General features: G+C 39.0%; 1 protein-coding gene across 9 annotated transcripts in view; it reads right to left on the bottom strand.

The window, feature by feature from the left end:
* NLGN1 (neuroligin 1) overlaps positions 1–24,816 on the bottom strand; it is an 809,004-nt gene that overhangs the window by 609,350 nt on the left and 174,838 nt on the right. For 5 of the 9 annotated variants that reach the window (XM_072808113.1, XM_072808112.1, XM_072808111.1 and 2 more), the window contains exon 3: positions 24,497–24,556. The exons of the other annotated variants lie outside the window; for them this stretch is intronic. In XM_072808113.1, coding sequence (XP_072664214.1) covers positions 24,497–24,556 — 60 coding nt within the window. The remainder of the gene's footprint in view (positions 1–24,496; positions 24,557–24,816) is intronic. 9 annotated transcript variants of the gene reach the window in all.

Here is a 24,816-nt window from a genome sequence, read left to right as displayed (position 1 = left end):
AGCACGTTATTGAGCAAGGTCATCCCAGACCTGAGGAATCTGAGCCCTTTCAGATGACCAAGGGGCTCCAGGAAGCTTGCTCACCCAGGAAAGCCAGGCTCAGGTAAGTAAAAACTGTTTTTTACTGCCTAACTCGCCATGCAAATGATAGAAAATGAGAGCAATATCTGTCAGGAAGAGAAACAAGCATTCACATAAAAGAGAAAAATACAGAGAGAAGAGAGAGGTTCAATGGACAAATACTGGAATCAAGTATAACTGCAACAAAAGCCTCACAGGAAGACAGCAGATTTCAGCCAATGCATACAGATTTTCAGAAATGATTTCTTTTGCTGAACAGAAAACAGGAAATTAGAAAGAAAAAGTCTCACCTGGAAGAAATGTAGAGCCAGCTGTTTGAATAACCTAAAGCATGAGTGCTTGTGAGAAAAACCTATGCAAAGTAGGCGACATGTACCTTCCTAAAGATTAGGAAAAACTCAAGCTGCTGTTAAGAAAATCACGAGTGAAGTAATGACCTTAAAAGTAAGAAGTTTTGTACCAAGAGCAAGAGTGAACCCAACGAACAAATGAACAAACAAACAAAATACCCAATACTAGGTGAGACAATGCAATATGCAAGCAATAAACATTGTGGCTCTGAGATCAATATGCTAGAAAATCACGAATTGCAAACGCTTCTATATAATGTGTTCGAATAAAACCATGGGAGGTCAGCATAAAGAAAAAAGGAAAAGAAGACGTAACTTTTGATGACATGATTTTACTCAAGAACCAGTCTTATGGAAATGTTTTTGTGTCTTTGTCAGTGACTTTCAAGAGGTCCCCAGGGAAATATATCCACTGGGATAGCTTTGCCATTTTGGCAACAGCTAGGTTTTGAAAATGAAGAATAAATTATGAATCATAAGCACAGTCTTAGAAAATGATTTGAAAAGTCAACAGTTATAATGGTCAGTTTAAAATCTCTGAAAACAAACTGTATGAACCTGTATGACAAATTTGTAAGCTGAGAACAAAACTAACAAACAAACAAACAAAAAACCCACAGCTGATAAAACTATTTCCAAATAATGAAGCTGTCTGTCAGGGGTCAATTCTAGAATAGCTGAGGGCATGTGGTCACACTGGCGTATATCCTTGGGAGAAAATATGCTAAACATTAGGTCCAGAAACAAAAAAACAAAACCAAAAAAACTTAGCTATATATGTCTCTGAAAAAAATATTAGTAAGAACCTTTCATATACATAAAATAGTCTTTGATGTAACGAATTGTTCTGAATACCTTTTAACTTTGAAAAACTGAGATTCAATTTTCAGAAAAAAAAAAATTCTACAAAGAGCTAGTTAAATTTTAGTGTTCTGTCCTTAAAGAAAATCTCCGAAACTAAAAATAATCATACTTGACACAGTGTATTTGAATAAGTTCCTTTCTTATAAAAAATTAGTTATTTCCCTTTACATTAAAAAATTATCAAAATACAGACACTAAATTTTTACTCATATTAGGAAATCCTAGATGATTTTTATTTTTCCTCTTGTGATACTAACATTCATCCTGTAGCTGCACTGACATAAATGGTAGCAACTAATAAAAATCAAATAAAATCAAATCATTCCTTAGTCACATTAGCCATGTTGTGAATGGTTGATAGCCACATGTGGCTACCATGTCAGTCAGACCAGATCTAAGATACGTCTACGGCTGCAGAAAGTTCTATTAGCACCAATCTACAGGCTGTACACAGAGATGAAACTTCATACATTTGAATGTACTGTTGATATAAACGCTAATATAAATTCAATTACCAAAGCTGTATTTCTAGCTACAAAAAAAAATTAATCATGCTAAATTTCAAAGATGTTTCTATCATCTTTTATATTATAAGCAAGTCATAGTCTTAACAGGTTTATTATAATTTTGTATTGAGTTTTCAAACTAGTAACTCTGGTAAAAGTCATTTGATTTGTATCTGTGGACCTTTTAAAAATATTTCTTTTATTACATTAAACATTCTAAGATTTTTCTAGGCAGATTTCAGTGAATAGGTCAGGCAGGTTGGATGAATACTACTTGATTACCTTATTATTTGATTAGTTAATAATATCTTTTATTATTTCATCAATAGCTAAGATATACATTTGTTAGCTAATTCATAAATAGTGCAAAACAGGTTATTTGATAAATGGTTCATGAGCTGTAGCTTGAAACAATCATGTATTTTGTGTCTTCCCAAAGAAAGTAGGGACAGACCAAGATTTTCCCCAAGCATACCACACCCACTTGGAAATATGACTTGGGAGAAGATGAAGAGGCATGAGTTAATGTACACATATCCCCATTTAACCAAGGTTACTGAAACCAACAAATAAATCCAAATTTTTTATTCAACTGTACCAGGGTGGCGTTTTGGGTCATAAGCATATCTGAGGAAGGGTGGGAGTTGGGGCAGGGGGGTGGGCATGGAGGCATGGTCTTTCCAATATCCATAATCACAAAAACTCGTTCAAAAGAACTTGTCCACCATCTCAGAAAATGGTTCACATTACCTTATCTCCAAAACCCATACCAAGAGTATTTTTCCTAATCTACATAATGGCTTTATTTTACCCCAATCCTTCACCATTCTAAATCATCTGTCCATTTTTCTACAAAATTAAGAAAAGGGGTGGGGGAGTGGCACTTTTAACAGTAAGGTATCCCCAGTCCCCTGATGACTCAAACTCTATTTGCTAAATGCTGTGTAAACATAATAGAGCAAATCCAGAAAGTTGATGATTCTCTAATTACTATCAGGGAAATGGTAAGTGGGTAGAGTTGAGAATATTTGACTCACTCATTCTCTACATCTGTCTACCCAGATTGACATGGATAAAATCTCTGACAATTACTGTAGAGTTCAAGAAGGTTCTCGCTGGAATATATTGACCGTGGTGTCCTCTCAAGCCTTTTATAAAATTATATGGAAGCCCCCCCCCTAAAAAAAATACAAATAGAGAGCATGAATAGAATATGAAAGAAAATTATAAGCCTTATCATCTTCTTAGTTAAGAACAATCAGACGACTTGTGAGCTATCAATTAATCTTGAAAACACTACCATTGGTTACTTAATACTCAATGTTCTGTTATAATTAATTTAATTAATTAGCCAATTGATTGAAATGGCTTCTGTTTGTTCTTACCGCGCTGCATTGCATCTCACTGTGTTGCATTCCTATTTGTAAAGTATCTTACAGTACATTAGCTGATTTAAATTATTCCCAATGAAAGTAAGATATACCAATATTATACCACAGCTAATTTATTTAAATTGGTATTCCAAGTCTTTAAGAAGACTTATATTTAAGAATATTTAAGAATATAAAGAAAATGTATTCTTAATTCTTTGTAAGACAAGGGAGCAAGCATCTGCAAAAGTTTAGCTTCTTGTAAACAGGGAAAAACAGCAATCGTGGAATGACAAGAGAGCTTTTAAGCTATGACAGGATGGCATTTAAGTTATGGCAACAAATGAAACAAGCTCATGCTACCTGAAGTCCATGCATGAACTGAAATCCTCAACTCATCCTCCTCTCTGGAGTTCTTGGGGAGTCAGCGAAAGAGTCAGGAGAAAATGCAGACAGACATTAACCTTTTTATCCACTGCAGTTCACTTTGTTCTTACAAGGAATCGGAAAACATGAAATCTGGAAATGACTCTAGGGGTCATGGAACCTGAACCCTCATTTCACACAAGTGAAAACTGAGGCCCAGAGAGGTGTGACTTGCTCAAGGTCACACAACAAAGCAAGGACAGAGCCAGAATAGGACACCCTGTATCCAGCGTTCTTTCCACAGCTGAGAAGCAGACAGGAAGCTGGAGGGTGGAGCACATTTCCCCCTTTTAACCCTATATAGTGGTTCTTCCAGCATACTGTTTTTCCTTTAAAGGAAAGAAGAAAGAAAGAAAAGAAAAGAAGAAAAGAAAAGAAAGAAAGAAAGAAAAGAAAAGAAAAGAAAAGAAAAGGAAAGAAAAGAAAAGAAAGAAAAGAAAAGAAAAGAGGAAAGGAAAGGAAAGGAAAGGTAAGAAAAGAAAAGAAAAGAAAAGAAAAGAAAAGAAAAGAAAAGAAAAGAAAAGAAAAGAAAAGAGAAAAGAAAAGAAAAGGAGAAGAGAAGAGAAGAGAAGAGAAGAAAGAAAGAAAGAAAGAAAGAAAGAAAGAAAGAAAGAAAGAAAAAGAAGAAGAAGAAGAAGAAGAAGAAGAAGAAGAAGAAGAAGAAGAAGAAAGGAAGGAAGAAGAAAGAAAGAAAGAAAGAAAGAAAGAAAGAAAGAAAGAAAGAAAGAAAGAAAGAAAGAAAGAAAGAAAGAAAGAAAGAAAGAAAGAAAGCTAATAGTGCTCCTTATTGCCAAATCTTTGGTACCTTTTAAATAGATATTAATGGGACTTCAGGAAAATGTAAATATTTATAAGATTTTTTTAAAAACAACTGATCAATTTCTTTTTTTTTTTTTGCTTTTTTATATTAAAACTCGTTGCAACTCCTCAAGTTCCTTTGAAATTCCTCTCAGAACTCACTGTTCAATTTCTTATCAGATAACACAACTGTAAAGGCCTATTAACCATTTTCTTTCCAAGCGCCAGCCTCTTACAACATCAATCTAACCAAAGACAACTGCCAAATTAATCTTCCTAAAACAGTTTTAATCACGTCATTCTCTTATGCACAAACATCTGGTGGCTCCCCTTTGCCTAGCAAATTAAATGTAAAATCCTAACACTGGCATTCAAAGTCCTTCACAAAATTCCCAATCAATCTTTCCTTCCTGATGCTCATTACTTCTTTCCCAGCCCAACTCCAGTCATGTGACAGTCACGCCTTCGCTCTTTCCCACCTCCACGCCTCTCTGGGCCCTGTTTTTTTCTTCTTGATACATCGTCTCCTTCCATACCTCCCCATCACAAGTCTGCATTATCTCAGGTCACCTTAAATCTTTCAGGTCACCTAAAAATTTTCGGATTGTCCACTCTCTAAACTCATGGAAAACACATCCATGGTTAGGTATCATCACGAAACTTACCCCACTCCTTTACATTTACATTATATAAGTAACCTGTCCTAACCCAAGCTTTCCTAAGCTCTTTGATGACACAGTCAATAGGCACCCCTGCTGCCCACATCAACTCGGCATTGTTGACTTTCATGTTGACTTTCAGAAGATACAAGAAGCATTTAACTTTCACTAAGGTTAATCTCCACTGAGGTTTTATGTGGGAGGCACGGTAGAGGCTGGCCACCAACATGGACATGGCTAACAAGGTGGACTGGGAGGAATAAATGTCATATGTTGCTATAAAATAGTGATGAGACAGGCTGCTGGCATTTTTGGCTTCAGGAATAGTCATAGTCTGGTTCTTCATTTAGCTTAACTTCCCTGGGACTCAACCCTCCCTTGGGTGTAGAATGCAGTTAGAAGCTCTTTTAACTCTTTCAGTATAATTAGTGCACTGAAGAAGTCATTTGTTCAATGATCTGGAAGGCAGCGTGCAGCTCCCCTAAGGCTTGCATCTGTTATTGGGCAGGAAATATGGCAACTTGCTGTGTTTACTAATTGGGTCAGTTAGTAACTTTGTTCTCTTTTCTATTTTTCAGAAATTGCCTAAATAAGTAATTTTCCTGTTGGAATCGTAATATGAAAAGTGACCGGCATGATCGCTGAACAAACGTAAACTTCGGTTTCCCTAAAATTGCAAATGAGTTGGATTATTTTTAACCTCTCTTTTGCTCGGGATTATTTCTCCTCTTCCAGCAGGTCAGCATCAAAGAGCAATTTGCACATTCTATCATGCTCTGATCTTGCCAGATGTTCTTGCCATTGCTTTAGATAATTTTCTACTTGATGTCCCACATTCTGTATTCTCAGGCTCTCTCTGAGGTTTATGTGGTTTTAATGAGCTAGGTGTAGGAGTCCCAGGTAAAAGCCTCACCAGTCCCATCTGTACTTCTCCCAGCGAGCGATGTGGCCTCTCTGCTTTCAAGTTCTTTGGGTCCATTCCCCTCCCATGCAAACAAACATAGCACTTGATATGAACAGTTAAATAGCTGGAAAAACAGACGGAGTCTGTGCAATTGGCCTCATATACATTCTTCAATCTTGGCTTGTCAATGAGAATTACACTCACACAGTCTATGGCAGTGGGTGGCCTCTTTCTGAGAATAGTATTATGTACCCTATTCATTTCTCTTTTGGAAATCTAGAGCTATACACAGCTCAAAAATGACAGCAATAGGGAAATTTTAGTGCAGAAAACGCATCATCTTTTTGCTCCTCTTTGGTAAGATGTGAATGCAGGATTTTTTCAGAGCATTTGTGTGCGTGTGTGTGTGTGTGTGTGTGTGTTGATGAAATTAATATTTTATTTGAACATGCTACAAAGGTATAAACAGTTTTTTTAAGCCTTCAAATTGATAAGGAGCCGTAAAGAGGACGGTAAATTCATTCCACATGATTAATTTTTGCTGGAATTTTCACAAGCTCATCCCTCAAGTAAATCTGGAAATATGATTTATTAACAACATCGCCTTCCTCTGATCCATGAAGTCTCCAATCTGCACTCAACTTTGCCGGTGCCTCCTTGCTCACTGTCCACCCCTCACCTGAATGAATTCCTGAATTTTTATTAAGATGCGTAACATTTCATCCCACTAATGACTTCTTTAGTCTTAGTCTCCATATCTGATTATTTATGATTTGCCTTCATACTAGATGGTAAGTGCTTAAGCTCAGTGTGTATATGTCTGTGTGCGTTACTAATGTGCCCAGACTGGATTTGTATTCCAGTACGTGGCATGTAGCAGCCCACAAGGTAAATGCTCCAAAAATACACATTGAATTCAATCAACATGTATTTTCTGAGTTACTAGTGTTCTGAAAAATTATGTTCATTTGTCTAGTCATTAATACAAATCTACATAAATTATGCACCTGTCTGTTCTTTTTGGCAATTTACATTTCGCTAGATGATTTTGCTTTCTTTCCAGTTGACAGTTTGTGATTTGCTGTCCATGCATATCTTCCTTCTCGTTTCCAAGCTTGCCCCAATCAAAGGTAGGTTACAGAGCTATGACTCTTTCCTCTGTCTCGTTGCCACACATCCCTGTCACCTGCCTCTGTCTTGTTCTGACATTCTTATCTTTCCCTCAAGTTCTGTTTTTAAAAGATGACTCAGTAAAATAAATACATATATGTGGCATTATATTCAAGAGTTTGCCTTAATCTGTCATTTGAGAGATTAAAACTTTGTTCATTATTCCATCTTGTCCTTCTATTTGTTTTCTGGAGCTCCCCCTCCCCTTCTCTCTTTCTCCTTTGCCATGGACACTTTCCATTTCTCAGACATCATTTCTTTATTTTAATTTACTCTCTATCCTTCCCTCCCTTCTTGAGTCCTGGTGAAGAAGCTATGTTAGAGAAGGCTGGTTCGGGTTGGTAAGGACAGCAGGTCAAGAAGGAAGGCACTGGGCAGTGAGATATCCTAGAGTCATCCTACACACCATCCCTTCCGCAGCCCTCCCAACAACCAGCCAATACCCCAATCCTACTGAACTGGCAAAAGACATCTCTTATCCTTCATTTCCTCCTTTCTACTTGCCAGCCATTGCTTTGAGTAAGGCCCTCAGGGTCACTGAGACACCACTGCAATACTCTTCTACTTGTCTCTACTTTTATTTTTTAATCCATAGACTCTATCATTTATAATGTCGGAGAGAATATTCTATAGTGTTCATCTGATCATGTCAAATCCTTGCTTAAAAATTTTAATGATTTGCCATTACCTATATAAGACCTCCAAGCTCCTTAGACCCAAGATCTGGGACTGCCCAGAGCTCCAGGCTTACCTCTCTGCTCTCCACCTGGCCAAGCCAGCTCCCACCTCATCCCAGTACATACTCTCCCTCAATGGACAGACACTACTTCCTCGTGCTTCACAGTCCATTTCAAGTAAGATCATTGTGACAAAACCTTCCTCAATGGTTCCCTCCAAGATAGAACTGTCAATTCCCCCCTTTGGGCAGCCTCCTACCATGCATAACCTTTGTCTCCTTCCCTCATAGCACCTCTATCATGTGTTGCTTTAGTGGCTAGGGACACAGTCAATAAAGCTAAGCTACTTGGTTTTAAATCCTGGTTATGCCACTTTCTAGCTATGGAACACGTACAGTGTATATAACCTATCCGTGCATCACATTTCTCATCAGCAAAGTGAGGATATTAATAGTAGTGATTTCATACAGTTTTTGTGGGAATTAAGCAAGCTACTATATAAAACCCTTAAAACAATGGCTGGTCCTTGATAGGTATTGCATAATAGTTGCTTACCCCTTATGAGTAAACACCACATCTGGTTGTTTTTGTCCTAGTGTCTAGCATAGTCTCTAGGCCATATTAAATACTTCATAACCATCTTGTGAGAAAATGGACAAATGCATAAAAATAGGAAAAAGAGAAAAAACGATCTTTTGTTTCCCCAAGTTACAGCATTTTCATTGTTCCTCTCAAATGTGAAGGGGACTGCAAGGGTACAAATGCAAGCGTTCATAGTGTTTTAGTTGAGAGTTTTAATCGAACTTTCCAATACACACAGAGGGGTTCTGTTTTACTATCTCACAGAATTATATGAACATCAGTGGGCATGCAGCATGGGGAAAACACCAGCAAAAAAGGAAGCGGAACTGGCTGTGTAATTTGTGGGGCCTGGTGCCAAATGAAAATGTAGGATCCCTTGTTCAAAAATAATAATGAATTTCAAGATGGCGACAGTGGAACATTTAAGTATGAAGCCATTTCTCAGCACAGGGATCAGTATGCCTGCACAGATCGCCCTCCCATGAAGCCATCACTGCCAGGAATGTAACACTGTCTCCTCCATCCTCTATGCAATGTGTTTTGTGACACAAATCTGGTCTATGTTACTGCTGGATTCACCTCTTGCAACTGGACTTGTAGCACAGAGTATAGGTCTGTAATGCTCTTACTTACCATCCCTCTCCACCCTGAACTGCCCTGGATCCAGCCTCCACTGTCCACTAAAAAAGCCAATGCCTCTCCATTTATCTCAGTAACCTAAGCTGCCCATTATCTGTCAGGCTCAAAATGCTCCTTCATTTATCAACCATTGATGGGCACCAACCATGTTTCACAAGCTCTGCCTGTGGTCTTATATATACAATAACGTCTCATTTTCTTGTTCGCCCCATTTTATAATGTGATTCCTGGCTTTCCTGGGGAAAGCCGGTAGTTGTTAATATCTAATAAGAGAAGAAAAGAACAAAATGACCCTCTGGATAAATGTACAGGTAATGGTGATTTGAACCAACTAAAGGCTAAATCATAAGCACAGACCACTGGAGGAACTATTTCATGTTATATAGAAAATCCCTTACACAGATCCAGTTAGGCCTCTTCTTAGATCATCTAGTGCTCAGGTTCTTCCTGTTTATTAACCCCAGGTGACATGCCTTAGCAGAAACAGTGGCAAGAAGTCCCATTACTGAGGTAGATGGTGTAACAAGGACAAAGAAAGTAAAATAATTATAAGAGAAGATATATTTGTCACAGGAGGGAGATTGGGGTTAGGTAAGAGGAAAAGGAAATTAAATTAGAAGGTGGGAAGGGAAAATGAAGCTTCTGGCCTGGAAAAGGAAAATCATTCTCTGTGCTTCTATTACACAAATGCGTTGTTGGCGTCCTGTATTAAAATATAAATTCAGTGCAGAGGCAATAAGGCTGGCAGTAACATGCACAGGCAGAGAGCCAAGAGCCTCGGCTGTTGGCAGCCACTCGGCCCTCAGGGCCCTTGCAACAGAGTCCAGGTTATATCTGTCAGACACTGAGACACTGAACATTGTTATTTCTTAGTTAAGGCCTCTGATGTTGGCTTTGAAATTTTCTTCATTTTGGGAGCCATAAACAAAATAGTGATTGTGGAGCAGAGAGGAAGAGAATATAGTCTTCCTTGCTCTGTCTGGTGAGAAATGATAGCAGGTGTAGGGTCGCTCAAGTCAATGCGGATGGTGGGAGATGAAGGCTCTCCCCAACGACGTACATTGTTTCTTAAGGCTGTTTAGGTTTTCAATGAATATTTATCGGATCCCTTGGGAGTACTGGGGACAAAGCAGCGAAGAAGAAAACTCTTCTGGGGCAGACAGAGAGTAAATATGTAAGCACGTGAATGAACAAGATGATTTCATTTGGAGATAAGAACTTAATGAAAGAAATAATCCTGGGTATGTAAAAGAATACCTGGGTGAAGAGAGGTTACCCTAGCAGAGCGTTCAAAGTGGCATTTTGCCAAGACTTGAATTATAAGACTTAGACAGGCAAAGAGGGAGACGTCGTATATGCAAGTTAGAGAAAAGCAGCGAGTTCAAAAGTCCTGAGGTGGGATAGAGACTGGAAACCAAGACGAGACCAGCAAGGCCAGGATGCAGACAGGAAGCGGGAAATAGAGGGCAGGAGACCGCGGACGCGGCAGGGGTCACCCTGGAGGCTCTGACAGGCCACGGAGCCCTACGTTCATTTTAAAAGCAACAGGAATTCTTCCAGGGACGGAGAAAGGGGAACGATGATCTGATTTCAGACTTCAAAGGAGAACATCCCACTGGCGGCTCAGCCCACGTAGAGTGGGATTCGGGAGCAGGAAGGGCAATGGGAAGGCCTGGTCTGAGGCTACTGTGGTAACTCGGAGGCTCCCGATGAAGATGAGGGAGGCGGAGAAGGAGAAGGTGCACAGGGTGGAAGGATAATGTCTGCAAGGCCCCGAGCACCAGGGTGGGCGCCGTCTCCACCTCCGAGAGGTCACCTTGTGAAGAGAGGGGGTTGGCCTCTGCCAGGGAAGCCCCATCAGCTTCAAAATCAGTACGTGAGGGGCTCACCTCAAGCAGTCAGGATCCACCCCTCCTGCGGCCTCAGTTACTCAGAATATAAAACTGAAAAAAAAAAAAATTCTTGAACAAAACCTATATATTTAAGCTGTCATCCTGCACACACTCTTTTTAAGCCTCTTGGTTTTTCTCTCACAAACGAGTATTTTGTCTGTGGGTTTTTGAAATGTGGTTGCTCCGTCCTCCCGCCCCGACAGCGTCAGGCCCCTGGGAAGCGGGCAGGGGTGTTTGTAAAGGCCCCAAAGCAGGAGCAGGAGCGGGGGAGGACTGGGAACCCCAGCAAAGGGGGAGGAAACATCGATACACACGACATGCCCCACCCCCACTGACACAAACACACATTTTATTTTATGTTTTTAATTTTTTTGATTTTATTTATTCATGAGACACAGAGAGAGAGGCAGAGACCCGGGCAGAGGGAGGAGCAGGCTCCCTGCGGGGAGCCCAATGGGGGACTCGATCCCAGGACCCCAGGGTCATGACCTGAGCCAGATGCTCCACCACTGAGCCACCCAGGGGCTCCCACAAACACACATTTTGAATAAACACAGAAATAACCTGGAGTAAGTCAGTAAAACGGCCCCACGCACCACACACCGCAGGCCTATAGTATTTGTTCCTGGGGACCCACCTCAGGCCCAAGTTTCTAGCACAAAACCTCTGAGCCACAGACACGTCTGCCGTGTATCCCCTCGCGCCCGCTCCCCGCCCAGGCCACTCTCCTCCCTGCTCCTTTCTGCTCCTGAATCCACCGCCAGAGGGTTAGCAGGTGCTCGGAGGGCAGCTCCCCGGAGCCCTTGAAGCCCACCTGGGGCCCTGCCCACCTGGGGCCCTGCCCACCTGGGACCCTGCCCACCTGGGGCCCTGCGCACCGGGAACCCTGCGCACCTGGGACCCTGCCCACCTGGGGCCTGCGCACCTGGGACCCTGCCCACCTGGGACCCTGCCCACCTGGGGCCCTGCGCACCTGTGGCCCTGCCCACCTGGGGCCCTGCGCACCTGGGGCCCTGCCCACCTCAGGGCCTGCCCACCTCGGGGCCTGCGCAGGACGCGCTCAGCAGAAGCCCGGCCCGTGGCTGAGGGGCCCCGCAGCTGCCGTGTCAGTGGCCAAAGCATCCCCAACCTTGCCAGAGATTTCTACAGGTACGATGCAGGTGCTTCTTTTTTTTTTTTTTTTTTTTTCTTTTTTAACAGATGGATAGAAAGTTTTAAAGCACTGATTCTTGGCAGAGCAGCTAAGGTGGGCTCAGGCACAGGGTTGACATAATTATAGTTTTGGTTATGCCCGATGTGTTTTATTCTGATGTGCATATTTTGTGCTCCACAGTCATTTAAAGATTTAATTAAATGTTTTATTATAGGGCACACGGTGCCAAAGAGCAGCATCATTACCTTCCGCTCCCCCCACCCCCCAGAAACGGCCAGCTCCTCATTTTGTTCGGAGATTTTATTACAAATAAGGCTTACTTTCACTTTTCACTTTTTCTTTCACTGACACGGCCACCAACGGAAGGTCTGATTTCCCGTTACCTGAGGGCTAAGGTGGCAAAGGAAGCACCCTGAGGGCGAAGAGGAAGTGTGTCTGTCCTGGCCGACTGAGCCTCCAGTAGTTTAGGACATGGATCCTTTGCCTACAGTAGGCTCAAGAGAGACACAAGGAACAGCCAGGTAGGAAATTTCAGGCAGTGCCTTCTGGACATTGAGCACAAACCAGAGCAAAGAGACAACACTAGTGAGGGAGGGAGGGAGACAGGAAGGGAGGGAGGAAGGAAGGGAAGGGAAGTGAGGAAGGAAGGAAAGAAGGAAGGAAGGAAAGGGAGGGAGGAAGGAAGGGAAAGAAGAAAGAAAAGAAGAAAAAGAAAGAAGAAAGAAGAAAGAAAGAAAAGAAAGAAAGAAAGAAAGAAAGAAAGAAAGAAAGAAAGAAAGAAAGAAAGAAGAAAGAAAGAAAAAAGAGAAAGAAAGAAAGAAAGAAAGAAAGAAAGAAAGAAAGAAAGAAAGAAGAAAGAAAGAAAGAAAAAAGAAAGAAAGAAAGAAAGAAAGAAGAAAGAGAGAAAGAAAGAAAGAAAGAAAGAAAGAAAGAAAGAAAGAAAGAAAGAAGAAAGAGAGAAAGAGAGAAAGAAAAAAGGAAGGAAGGAAGGAAGGAAGGAAGGAAGGAAGGAAGGAAGGAAGGAAAGAAAGAAAGAGAAAGAAAGAAAAAAGGAAGGAAGGAAGGAAGAAGAAAGAAAGAAAGAAAGAAAGAAAGAAAGAAAGAAAGAAAGAAAGAAGAGAGGGAGGAAGGAAGGAAGGGAGGAAGGGAGAAGGGCATCACTCTGATAGTCAAAGATTCTACTTAACAACAGTCTGAGGCCCCGGTAAACATTGTACAAGGTATTGTTTGTTTGTTTTTTCCCTCAAAACGCCTTTGCTATACTGCACAAGTGGCCAAAGGTCTTTACAATATAAAAACAGAAAAACTACTCATATCTCATCCCTGGCCTTTCAGATCAAGTTGGAATACAAAATAATTTACATGATCATTATAGAAAAAAAATTCTATTTAGAATTCAAATTTATAGATATTTCCGTTTTCCTTGAAATAAAGTTAATTCCCTAAATAAATGACTGCCAAGCTTTTTTTTTTTCAAAAACAAAGGAAATCTCCTCCCCACCCCGTTTCCCCACCTCTTTAAAGAAAAAAAAAAAAAAAGTATCTGGGCAGTACCAGTGGACTTTGCCTATATGTGTAAGGAATGGAAGCCCAGCTGCCCTGGGGGTGTTGGGTTGGGTGAGAATGTGGGGGGGGGGGATGCAGGTGGGAGCCTGGGGGCAGGTCCACAGGGGCACTGCTGGGCTGCTTGGCTGCCTCGCTCGGAGGGAGCTCAGAAACCTCGGGATCGCCTGGCCTATAAGTTACTCCTATCATTTCCTCCTGGTGAAAGCTGAGGCCTGAGCTGCTCAGGGCCTGGAAAGACGACGAGCTGGGGAAGATGGTGAGTGGGAACTGAGCAGGAATGCAAAGTTAGCCCTAGCCATAGGCACCCCTCTTTCCGGAGATCCCCTTCACGGGGACATACCTATTCCTGAGAGGCCCAGGAATCCAGATCAGAAGAAGCATGCATGTTCTTAGCGTTTCTACCCAGGCCTCCCTCTTCCTTTCCTGGGAATAGCTCTCTTTACAAACGCTTCTGATCCACTTGGCAGGGTTACATTAGTCCTCATGTCATACCTGTCCTGCATTCGTTATCCCTCTATCCCCTTAACCTCCTTCCACCTTCCAATTTGGGAAAATTGGAAAGAAGATTCTAAAAGAGGAGCTCTGCAGGGTTGGTTTTTTTTTTGTTGTTTTTGTTTTTTTGTTTGTTTGTTTTTTGTTTTTTTTTGAGAAACAGAATAGAAAATCTTTCGGGAGAGAAAGAGAAGAGAGGGAAAGTGCTTTTGTATCACCTTCCTAAGACTAAGTGACAACAAGCCATTTCCCTTTGTGGCCTAACTGCTCTAAAAGTCTTTGCCTCAAAGAAAAGAGATGAAAGGAAAAAATGAAAACTTCTTTTTTTTTTTTTTTTTTAGTCCTGAAATGAGGAGCAGAAAATTAAGACTGTTGATTTTATGATTTTCCAAATCATAACTATGGCTGCAGTGACCCCCAACTCCTTTTATTAAGATTTCTTTTTGTCATTGTTTAAAACTAATTCTTGCAACATTTCCTCAACAATTGTTGAGGAAAATTAAAGGCTATAATTAAATTGGCCTAATGCTATCATTACACAGATACCAGATGAACAGATTACGGCAAAGGAATAGGTCTTAAATTTTAAAAAAATATTTTAAAAAGAACTTTGTTCAATTGTCTAAATATGACAAATGAAACAGTATTGAAAACCAATGCTACTACAGTATTAAATTGATAGGATCTTAATTGTTACTAAAACCATATTTGCATGTAAGCAACCATCTGGATAAAATGTTTAAAATTCAAGGAAAGTTAAAAAACCTGAAACTTTTTGTCACAGAGTTCAACACTTGCATATTTAAAAGTATCTAAACTAATGCATAGCATCCTATCTTGGTAGAAAAATACTTTAAAAACAAATTAAAGAAACTTCTCAGGAAAGTAGAAAGAATCTATTTCTGTTGGAGGGCCTGAATATCACATTTCAGTTCTAACTTGAAAAGGAGTCCCAGCATTCTTAGGAGCAGCCATGTGACCTTGGGTAAGTTATTTAACTTCAATAAGTAATAATTTTTCAATGTATATAAAATGAGTATAATGATAACATCATTTTGAAATCTTTCTGGGGATTCAGTTTAAGAAATTGGAAGTGTGCTTAGTGCTCCTCAAAAATTCAGTCCTAGGACGCCTGGGTGGCTCAGTCAGTTAAGTAGCTTCCTTGAGCTGCCTTCCTGGGATCCAGCTCAGCATCGGGCTCCCTGTTCATTGGAGAGTCTGCTTCTCCCTCTCCCTCTGCATGCTACTCCCCCTTCTTGTGCACTCTTTCTCTGTCAAATAAATAAATAAAATCTAAATTAAAAAAAAAAACAAAAAAAAGAATTCATGTCCAACCAGAATCTCAGAATGTGACTTACAGATTAAATCGTGTTACCTTAAAATTCATATGTTGAAGTTCTAGCCCTGAGTACCTAAAAACGTGACTTTATTTAAAAATAAAGTCCTTACAGATGTAATTAGTTAAGATGAGGTCATTAGAATGGACTGTACCCCATCTGATTGATGTCCTTATAAAAAGGAGTAATTTGGCAACTCAATTGCAAAAACAAACAAACAAACAAACAAACAACCCAACTTAAAAATGAGCAGAGACTCTGAATAGGCATTTCTCCAGAGAAGACACACAGATGGCTCACAAGTACATGGAAGGATGTTCAACATCACTGATCATCAGGGAAATGCAATTGAAAAACCACAATGAGATATCACCTGACACCTGTCAGAGTGGGTAGTATAAAAAAGACAAGAAATGACAAGTATTGTTGAGGATGTAGAGAAAAGAGAACCATCATGCACTGTTGGTGGGAATATAAATGGCACAGCCACTATGGAAAACAGTAAGAGCGCTCCTGAAAACAATAAAAATAGAACTACCACACAATCCAGTAATTCTTGCTTCTGAGTATGTATCTGAAGAAATGAAAATTGGAAAAGGTCTATGAACCTCTATGTCCACTGCAGTATTATTTACGACAGCCCAGATATGGAAACAACGCAAGTGTCCATCGATGGTTAAATGGACAAAGAAAATGTGATACACACACACACACACACACACACACACAGGAGTACTATTCAGCCATAAAGAATGAAATCTTGCTATTTCTAACAAATGAATGGATCCTAAGGGCATTGTGCTAAGTGAAATAAGTCCAAAGGGAGAAAGACAAATACTGTATGATCTTACTTATACATGGAATTTAACAAACAAACAAACGAAACAGCCTTAGAGATACAGAGAAGAGATTGGTGGTTACCAGAGGTGGAGGTGAGGGATGGGCAAAATGGGTGAAGGAGGTCAGAAGGTATAAACTTCCAGTAAGTCATGGGGATGTAATAGCTGATGACTACAGTTAATAATACTGTCTTTCATCCTTGAAAGTTGCTAAGAGTTAATCTTAAAAAAATTGTTACTCTGCATGGTGATGATGTGAACTAGACTTGGTATGGTGATCACTTCACAATACGAAGAAATATCAAATCATTATGTTGTACACTTGAAACAAATGTAGGGTTATGTATCAATTGTACCTCAGTTTAATAAACGGATTTTTAAAGGGGATAGTTTGACACAGACACACGTACAGGGAGAATGTCGTGTGCAGAGACACAAAGAGAAGACAGCCATCTGTAAGCCCAAGGAGGGAGACCTAGACCAGATTCTTCCTCCCAGCCTTCAGAAGGAATCAACCGGTCAACATCTTGACCTCAGACTTCCAGCCTCCGGAACTATAAGCAAAAATCTTCTGTGTTTTAAGCCACGCAGTTCACGATACTTTGTTAGGGCAACGCTAGCAAAGTAATACGATGACCTTATTTGGAAATAGAGGCTTTGAAAATGTAATTAAGATAAGGTCATACTGGATTAAGATGAGCCATAAATGCTGTCACTGGTGTCTTACAAGAAAGCCATGTGAAGACGCAGAGACATGGGGAGACACACAGGGAAGAAAGTCCTGTAGTAACAGAGGTGGAATCAGAGTGATGCAGCTACAAGTCAAGGAATGCCCCTGACCTTGGGCAACACCAGAAAGCAGCTCAGAGAGAGGCCAGGAGATCCTCCTTCAAAAGCTCCAGGAATCATTATCCCTGTCAACTCCTTGATTCTGGACCTCTCAACTCCAGGACCATGAGACACTAAATCTGTTATTTTAAGCCACGCATTTTGTGCAGTTCCTTACAGCAGCCGTAGGAAACTAATACAGGAAATGTTACATGAAGCACTCTGTCCTCTTCCAAATGGTTATAACAAAATTTATTATTCGAATGTATGCATCCCCATCTAGTCCAGAAATTTAAGATCATCAAATCTAGAATGAGTTCGTATGACTGCACTAGCGAATTTATATGCTGGAGTGACTTTTGAAATTGGTCACTTCCTAGACTATTTCAGCACGTACTACCAGGACAGGAAGGAAAAAGAACATTCACAGGAGAAATCTTAAAAGCCAAAAGATGATCAACAAAATCTGTAATGCTAAGTAATACAGAAATGATTTAAAGCAATCATTTTGTCATAATCACTAAGCCAGTAGCATGACCTAGATGTGAAAACAAAACATACAGGAAAGATATTATTTTTTTATACATTGGAGAGGGAAAAGAAAAGCAATTTCTACGCAGGATTTATTTTGTGGCATAACTCTTTTTGCTGGTAACATAAGTCTTAAATGTTTTCGACTTCAAGTCCAGTTTCTATAAGAAAAAAAGGTATTTATTCTCTGGAAAAATTGAGTTGGACAACTATAATGGTCTTTTAATCATCTGCTCCAGAGGACTCTCTCTGCCTGTCAGCAAACAATGGCACAATTGATGCTGTTCTTTTAAAACTTTACAACCCTTTAGATCTACTTCATTTCAGAGTTCCAAGTTAAACTGTTTAGGTTTTAGAAGACTTAACCACATGTGTCCAAGGCTCCTAATTCAAATATGGAGCCAAATCTTTGGTGCAATCTGGTTTCCCATTCATCTTCAAACCCCCAAATGAAGCAGATGTGGTCATCATTCCAGTATATAATGATTTTTTTCTATTAGCAAACTGACCACCAGTTTCATTTTCTCTTCCATCTGGGACCCCACACAAACAGATCGTTGTTGTGGCTGTTGTATGGTTTTTATTCCCTGTTCGCAAATAGTCACCTCAGAGGAAATATAACTGGGCACCAACAAAGTATTTAACTTTAGACAAGATACTTAACTTCTTTGGTCCTCCATGTCTGCATTTGTAATATGGTAAAAAAATAAATAAATAAAAAATTAAAAAAATTTTAAAAAAACTCAGATTGTTATATTAAATTAATAATGCTAAATTCTAGGACAAATTTTTTAAGTTTTTTTAAGTAATCTCTACACCCAATGTGTGGCTTGAGCTCACAACCCCAAGATCAAGAGTCTCACGCTCTACTGACTGAGCCAGCCAAGCACTTATTCTAGAAGAAACTAAGAGCTCACCAATGTTAAATCTATCTCCATTCCCCTTAATATCACACATCAAACAAAATAAAAACAATCAGATGAAAACAGAATCCCACTACCACTTCTACCCGTGGATTTCTACTCATGTGCTCTTCTTAGCATTGTTAATTTAAATTATCTGTTTATGCTCTTTTTAACCCAAAGCCCCCAACTGTGCACCAGATCCCATATTTCTATAAAAATGTCATTCTAGCAGTCTATCATCTTCAATATTTTTCATTGTTCCCTTTCTACTATACAAGCATGTCTTTATTTCTTTCATCTTAGCCTACAGCAACAAAACAACTTATTTTCCTTACATTCCCATTTTTTCCCTGATCCTTCTTATTGCAAGACTTCTTAAAATAGCCATTTATGCTCAGAGACTCCAAATCTCCCATTTTCTCTTAGACCCACTCCAGTGGTCAGACCCATATACCCCACAAAAGTTCCTCTGGTAGATATGATCACTCTGTCATCACTGTTTTGATGTATTTTCCTAGTTTCTAAGACAACAACAACAACAAAAAATCTTGGTTTACCTCCCATCTCGTACATAACACTTTTTCAGTGTCCATTGTTTTTCTTTTCTTCTTCCAGCCCTCTTAATATTACCCTAGATGGCAAGATCTCGTTATTTCTCATGTCTGAGTAATACGGCTCCATATATACGTACACATATCTCTCACATCTTCTCTATCCACTCATCCATCTATGGACTCAGGTTGCTTCTATATCTTAGCTATTTTAAATAATGCTACAATAAACATAGGGCTTATATGTCTTTTTGAAGTAGTGTTTTTGTTTTCTTTGGGTAAATTCAGTGGTAAAATTATTGGATCGTATGATAGTTTTGTTTTAAATTTCTTTTGTGGAAACTCCATACTGTTTTCCACAGTAGCTGTGCCAATTTGTATCCCCACCAACAGTGCACAAGGGGTCCTTTTTCACTACAATCCCTGCCAACACTTGTCCTTTCTTGTCTCTTTGATACTGGCCACTCTGACAGGTATAGGGTGACACCTCATTGTGGTTGTGATTTGCATTTCCCTGATGATCAGTGATATTGAGCATTTTTTCATGTGTCTGTTGGCCATCTGTATCTTTTCTTTGGAAAAATGTTTATTCAGGCGCGGCTGCCATTTTTCAATTGTATTATTTGGGTTGTGTTTTGCGTGCGCGCGCGCGTGTGTGTGTGCTTTGGTGTTGAGTTGCCAGTTTTTTATATATTTTAAATATTAACCCCTATCAGATATATCATTTGCAAATACCTTTTCCCATTCAGTAGGTTACCTTTTCATTTTGTTCACTGACTCCTTTGCTGCGCTGGCATGACTCTTTAATAAAAGTCAGATCATTCTGAATCTCACTGCCTCTCTCCCTTTACCCTTTCCAGATATACTATAGTGCTAGTTGTTCCCTACCTACACAATGCAGACTTTCACCTTTAATGCCTTTGTTCTAGCTCTTTACTCTGCTCTTGGAGAAAGTCTGGAGAGAAATATTTCTGGAGAGAAATATCCATTTCATCTCCTTCAGGTCTTCGTTGGAATGAAGACTATGCTAAATATCTTATTTAAAATTACTGTCATCCTTCACTCCAGCACTCTTGATCCCCCATACTCTGTTGATGATTTCTCATCTTCTTAACTTTAGCTGTTGATTTTGTTTATTTTCTACAATTAGTCTCCACACACTAGATGTAAGCCCCAGGATGTTAAGGACTTTTTTTTTTTTTTTTTTTTTTTTTTACTGCTGTTATCTCTGGATCCTAGAGCATTAATATCATCAGCACAGAGTAAGGACTCAATAAATATTTGTTAGATGGATAAATTGGTTAAAAATGTGTAAGCAAAAAGGATGGGCACTATGGAACATAATCTTCTTTTACACACATTAACAATGGAAAGAGTATTGTTATACACAACTAATCAGGGAAAAAAATCAGTGTCTGTGTTCAACAAACAACCAGATAGACCCTAAAGTTGTGGAAAGGCTCTTGAATGAATTCCATATTATCTCAGGAAAAGACTACTAAACAGAGAATGTAAATGTAAAATAGTTCATGAAAATCAAGAATGAAATGCTCAAGAAGTAAAAAAAATTATGCAAGACCCACCTATTAATATTCATTCTACCTTTCTGTACATTAAAAATTGGGGTATATGAAAAAAGTAGGTTAGCAATTTCTCACCACTGCAGAAATGAAAATCAATTCTGTATTCATCTCAAAAGAGCTATATGCAAATAGTAGTCAAAGTGCGGGAGAAACACAAAGCTACACAACTCTAGGGCATCCATGAACCAATCAGTTTGTTTGTGGATTCTCTGGGTCCCTTGTTCCTCCTTCTCATGTTTATTGCCTAATATTTGACCACTCTTCTGTTTGTTGGCAACTCTCACAAGACAGCAAACTAGAGAAACAAAATGAAACATAAGCAAATTAAAGCTATTCCTGATAGTAGCCAGGAGAGATATGTTGGGATCTTGGTCTAGACAATAAGAAAATTATCTGTAGGGTTTTAGAATATTCACAAAAAGGATATTAACATGTTTTCTGGAAATCATTTGCTACCATGGACTTGACCCAATTCAATTAAAGCAAGCATTAAATCCATTTAAAATAGAGTCAACAGGAGAATAAAAAGAATTCACAATATATTTAAGAGGGAAAAAAAAGAAAGGGAGATCAAGAAGGTAGAGAGATATGAGCCTCTGCTATAGAAATCTCTAGAAGAGGTAATGTAACATTATGGTAATGCATCTGATATTAGCAAGAACTAGGACCAAACCTAACTACCACTTACTAGCAATAGAAAGCAGGTCAGAACATTTAACCCCAGAACCTACTTTCTTATTTGTAAAATAAATAGTAATATCTTTTCTACATCCAAATTTCAGTTTCAGTCACATGTTATCTGCCTATTTGGCCCGGTGTTGATATCGTCATCCCATTTTAAGCACGCATCTTTCAATTTTGCAAGATAAAACCCTGAAGAAATATCTAGAGAGTAATTAACATATGGCTAAAACTATCATGGGAAATATAAAAAGATAGATTGAAAAGTGCAACTGGGACCTCTTTTAAATGAGAGGAAGCCTATTGATAAAAATGTTTTTTTTTTCTTCAACTGCACAGGAAAATATTATAAAAGCTCTATTTTGAAACTATAGCAAGGCAGAGTGCCTGAGTGGGGACAGTCGGTGAAGCATCCAGCTCTTGGTTTCAGCTCAGTTCCTGATCTCAGGGTCATGACATCAAGACCCACTTCTGGCTCCAAGCTGTTCACGGAGTCCGTTTGAGATTCTCTCTCTCCTTCTGCTCCTCCCACTCACTCTCTCTCTCTCTCTCTCAATTAAACAAAAAAATCCTTTTTTTTTTTTTTTAACAAAAAAATCCTTAAAAAAAAATACTATAGCAAGCCATCTCTTGGAGGAAGTAAAAGATTTGTTCCTGTTATACAGACAAAAGTGGAGAAGATGGTTTGTTCTTTGTAAACTTACTTGAATGCAGTAAGTTCCGCAGGAAGAAGGATCTTTGTTTCATTCATTACTGACTCCCTTGAAGAGTACATGATTTAGGCAATTAAGAAATAGTTTTGGATTTACACAGTAAGTGCAGATTTTAGTGTAGTTGGCATGGGGTGGGGGTTCATCTGCCTCAGAAGGTGACCATCCGCAATTTTTAAAAAAAGATAAATAATAACAAATGAAAATATCTTTAACACCTGTAACATGCAACACACCTATTCTTATAGTTCCTGAATCATCATTTATAAACTTCTAGAATTCTGTTGAAGAATTTATAATCCATATGCAATAGATGTTCCTATCTGTATAGATATTAAATGACTAGTATTTTCTTGAATTAAAATAATATGATTTCTTGAAGTGACCAAAAAAGACTCTCTATGATCGAGAAGAAAAAAAGTTAAAAGTTTGGTGGCGGGGGAAGTTACACCTCTGCTTAAAGTCAAGCTCTAAATTTTAGTTTTGTTTAGTTTTAAATAGGCCATTTATATAGAAAGTTACATTTAAAATCTTTGTTATTTAGACTTTGGGGTAACATACAAATAGCTAGTAGATGAACAAAAATTATGTAATAATAATAGTATATATTAAATACCCACGCAAAATAATTTTTTAAGCTGCTTAACATAAAAACACAATAGATTTAGACTATACACCACACAGACTGAAGTATCTACAGATTTTATCCTCAAGCTAATTAGAAATTAATTCAAAGTTTGCCAAAGTAAATAGCACAACCTAACACAACTCTTTGCCAACTCTCTCATATAGCCGATGGAGCCAACAATCCAAAGAACAATGAAAAAGAATTTTCTAATGAAGCTATTTTCCGTTGAAGTTATATGAGAGGAAAGGTCACTTTCTCGCTTACTAGCTTACCTTTTTGGTATCCTTCTCATTTCCTTGATTGTACATATTTTCATGTATTATGCTCTATTTATACATTCTTCAATAGCATCTTTATTTATGACTTTGTGAATCAACATCTTTGTGATAGGAGGTGAAAGTCACTTAGCTAATTACACATGCTTGATAAGCTGCATAATAATAACCACTGCAGTACTGTACATTAGTTGAAGGCATGTAAATTACTGCAGTTATTCTCATTTGGGGAAAAACAAGAGATTGTGTTCTAGTCGTTTAAAACACTTTGTTCCCTCTATATCCATCTTCTCAAGTAGAGTGTGCTTTGAACCCAAATTGCAGCATCAATAATAAAACAAAGGTCAAATCCCATTCTACTAGTATGGCCCAAGAAATAAAAATAAAAACAAAACCAAACAAAACTCAATTTAATGCAAATACTCTGATCGGCAGTTGAGAATTCTGTTGTATGAAGCTTTTCCATATAATGCAATCCTCGTAAAACAGAACAGTTTAGACATTCCCTGCCCCACAAGGATGTTGTAATGAAATCTGACTTGGTCCAGCCAGATGAGAAGTGCAAAGAGAGATAGAATGTACAGCGCTAGAATATTAATATGACTTCTGTATGAAGATTGGAAATTCTACAAAGTTATGAATAAGGTCAAAATAACACTTAGATGATTTACTGCCATAGAAAATCATACTCTCCTGTGAGTGATTTACTGGATGTTATATAAAAATGGAGTGTGGACAAGCTACATTCAGATGCAAGCTTGCAGCTGTCAGTGTCTACATTTGCTCAATCTGGCTAGAGGATGATTTGAAGGTTGATTTAATTGTAGCTTCTGAATCATGTTCTTCCCTATGTTTTAAATTGTTTAACATAAATACAAAAATGTTAAAGTAATTTTAAGACTGTAAACATTTAGGATAAAAATCTGCAAAATCTCATTCTTTTCTGGAAGAGGAACTGAAAATATAGACTATCTGGGGGGAAAATACTACTACTTAATAACGGTAATCGCCCAGCAGTTATGGCAAATTTACCCCGATATGAGAAAGTTCATAGGGCATTCACAAGTAGCTAAGAATAAACAGGCAAAAAACTAGGTTTGTGACTGAACTGATCAGTTTTAAGAGGAACAGAAATCGCTATCTGGAGAACAGGGTTCAGAGAAAAAATCAACCAGTTGGCAAGGCAGCATCATTTGGGTTCCTTGCGGGTAGTGTCATAGCCTGAGTATCTTTTCCTCTAAACACCAACTCAGAGCAGAGATTCAATTCCTGTTGATGCCACCAGCACCAGCACACAAGGCACCACCAATGAGGTTCGTCAACATCATCTACTCAGCTACAGCTCTCCTTGATCATCTTTCTGTTCCTTGACAGGCTTCAAGAAATTCCAAATATCACCTAGCCATTCACTTCCCAGTATCAGCAAATCATCCTGAGGGAGAATATCTTCTTCCTCTGCAAGCTTTTCCCCCATTTTTTATTTCCACTTTTATACATACCTCCTTTTCTACATATTTTCTTGCCGGGTTTTCTGGCACATTCCTTGGATATTCTTTTTACTGAAAAATGAATAGAAGACTAGAAAATAACATGGCGCTCCATCACAGACCGCCGGAACATGCAACACCACTATCTAACTTAATATGCTCCTGCATTTACTGAGTGCGAAAGATCCCCGATTCGTTGAGCCTGCACATGCAATGGAGACATGTTGATGCATCTTCTCAGAAGTCATTCGGTAGGAAATGGAAATTAGGAACCCATTTCTACCTAAATATACGTGCTGTGGAGGAAAAAAAATGAGTAGGCACAGGAAAAA

Source organism: Canis lupus, chromosome 31 (assembly GCF_048164855.1).
Source record: "Canis lupus baileyi chromosome 31, mCanLup2.hap1, whole genome shotgun sequence".
Classification (NCBI taxonomy): Eukaryota; Metazoa; Chordata; class Mammalia; order Carnivora; family Canidae; genus Canis; species Canis lupus.
The sequence above is the reverse complement of the archived record's forward strand: the minus strand, read 5'-3'. Positions and strand labels throughout refer to the sequence as shown.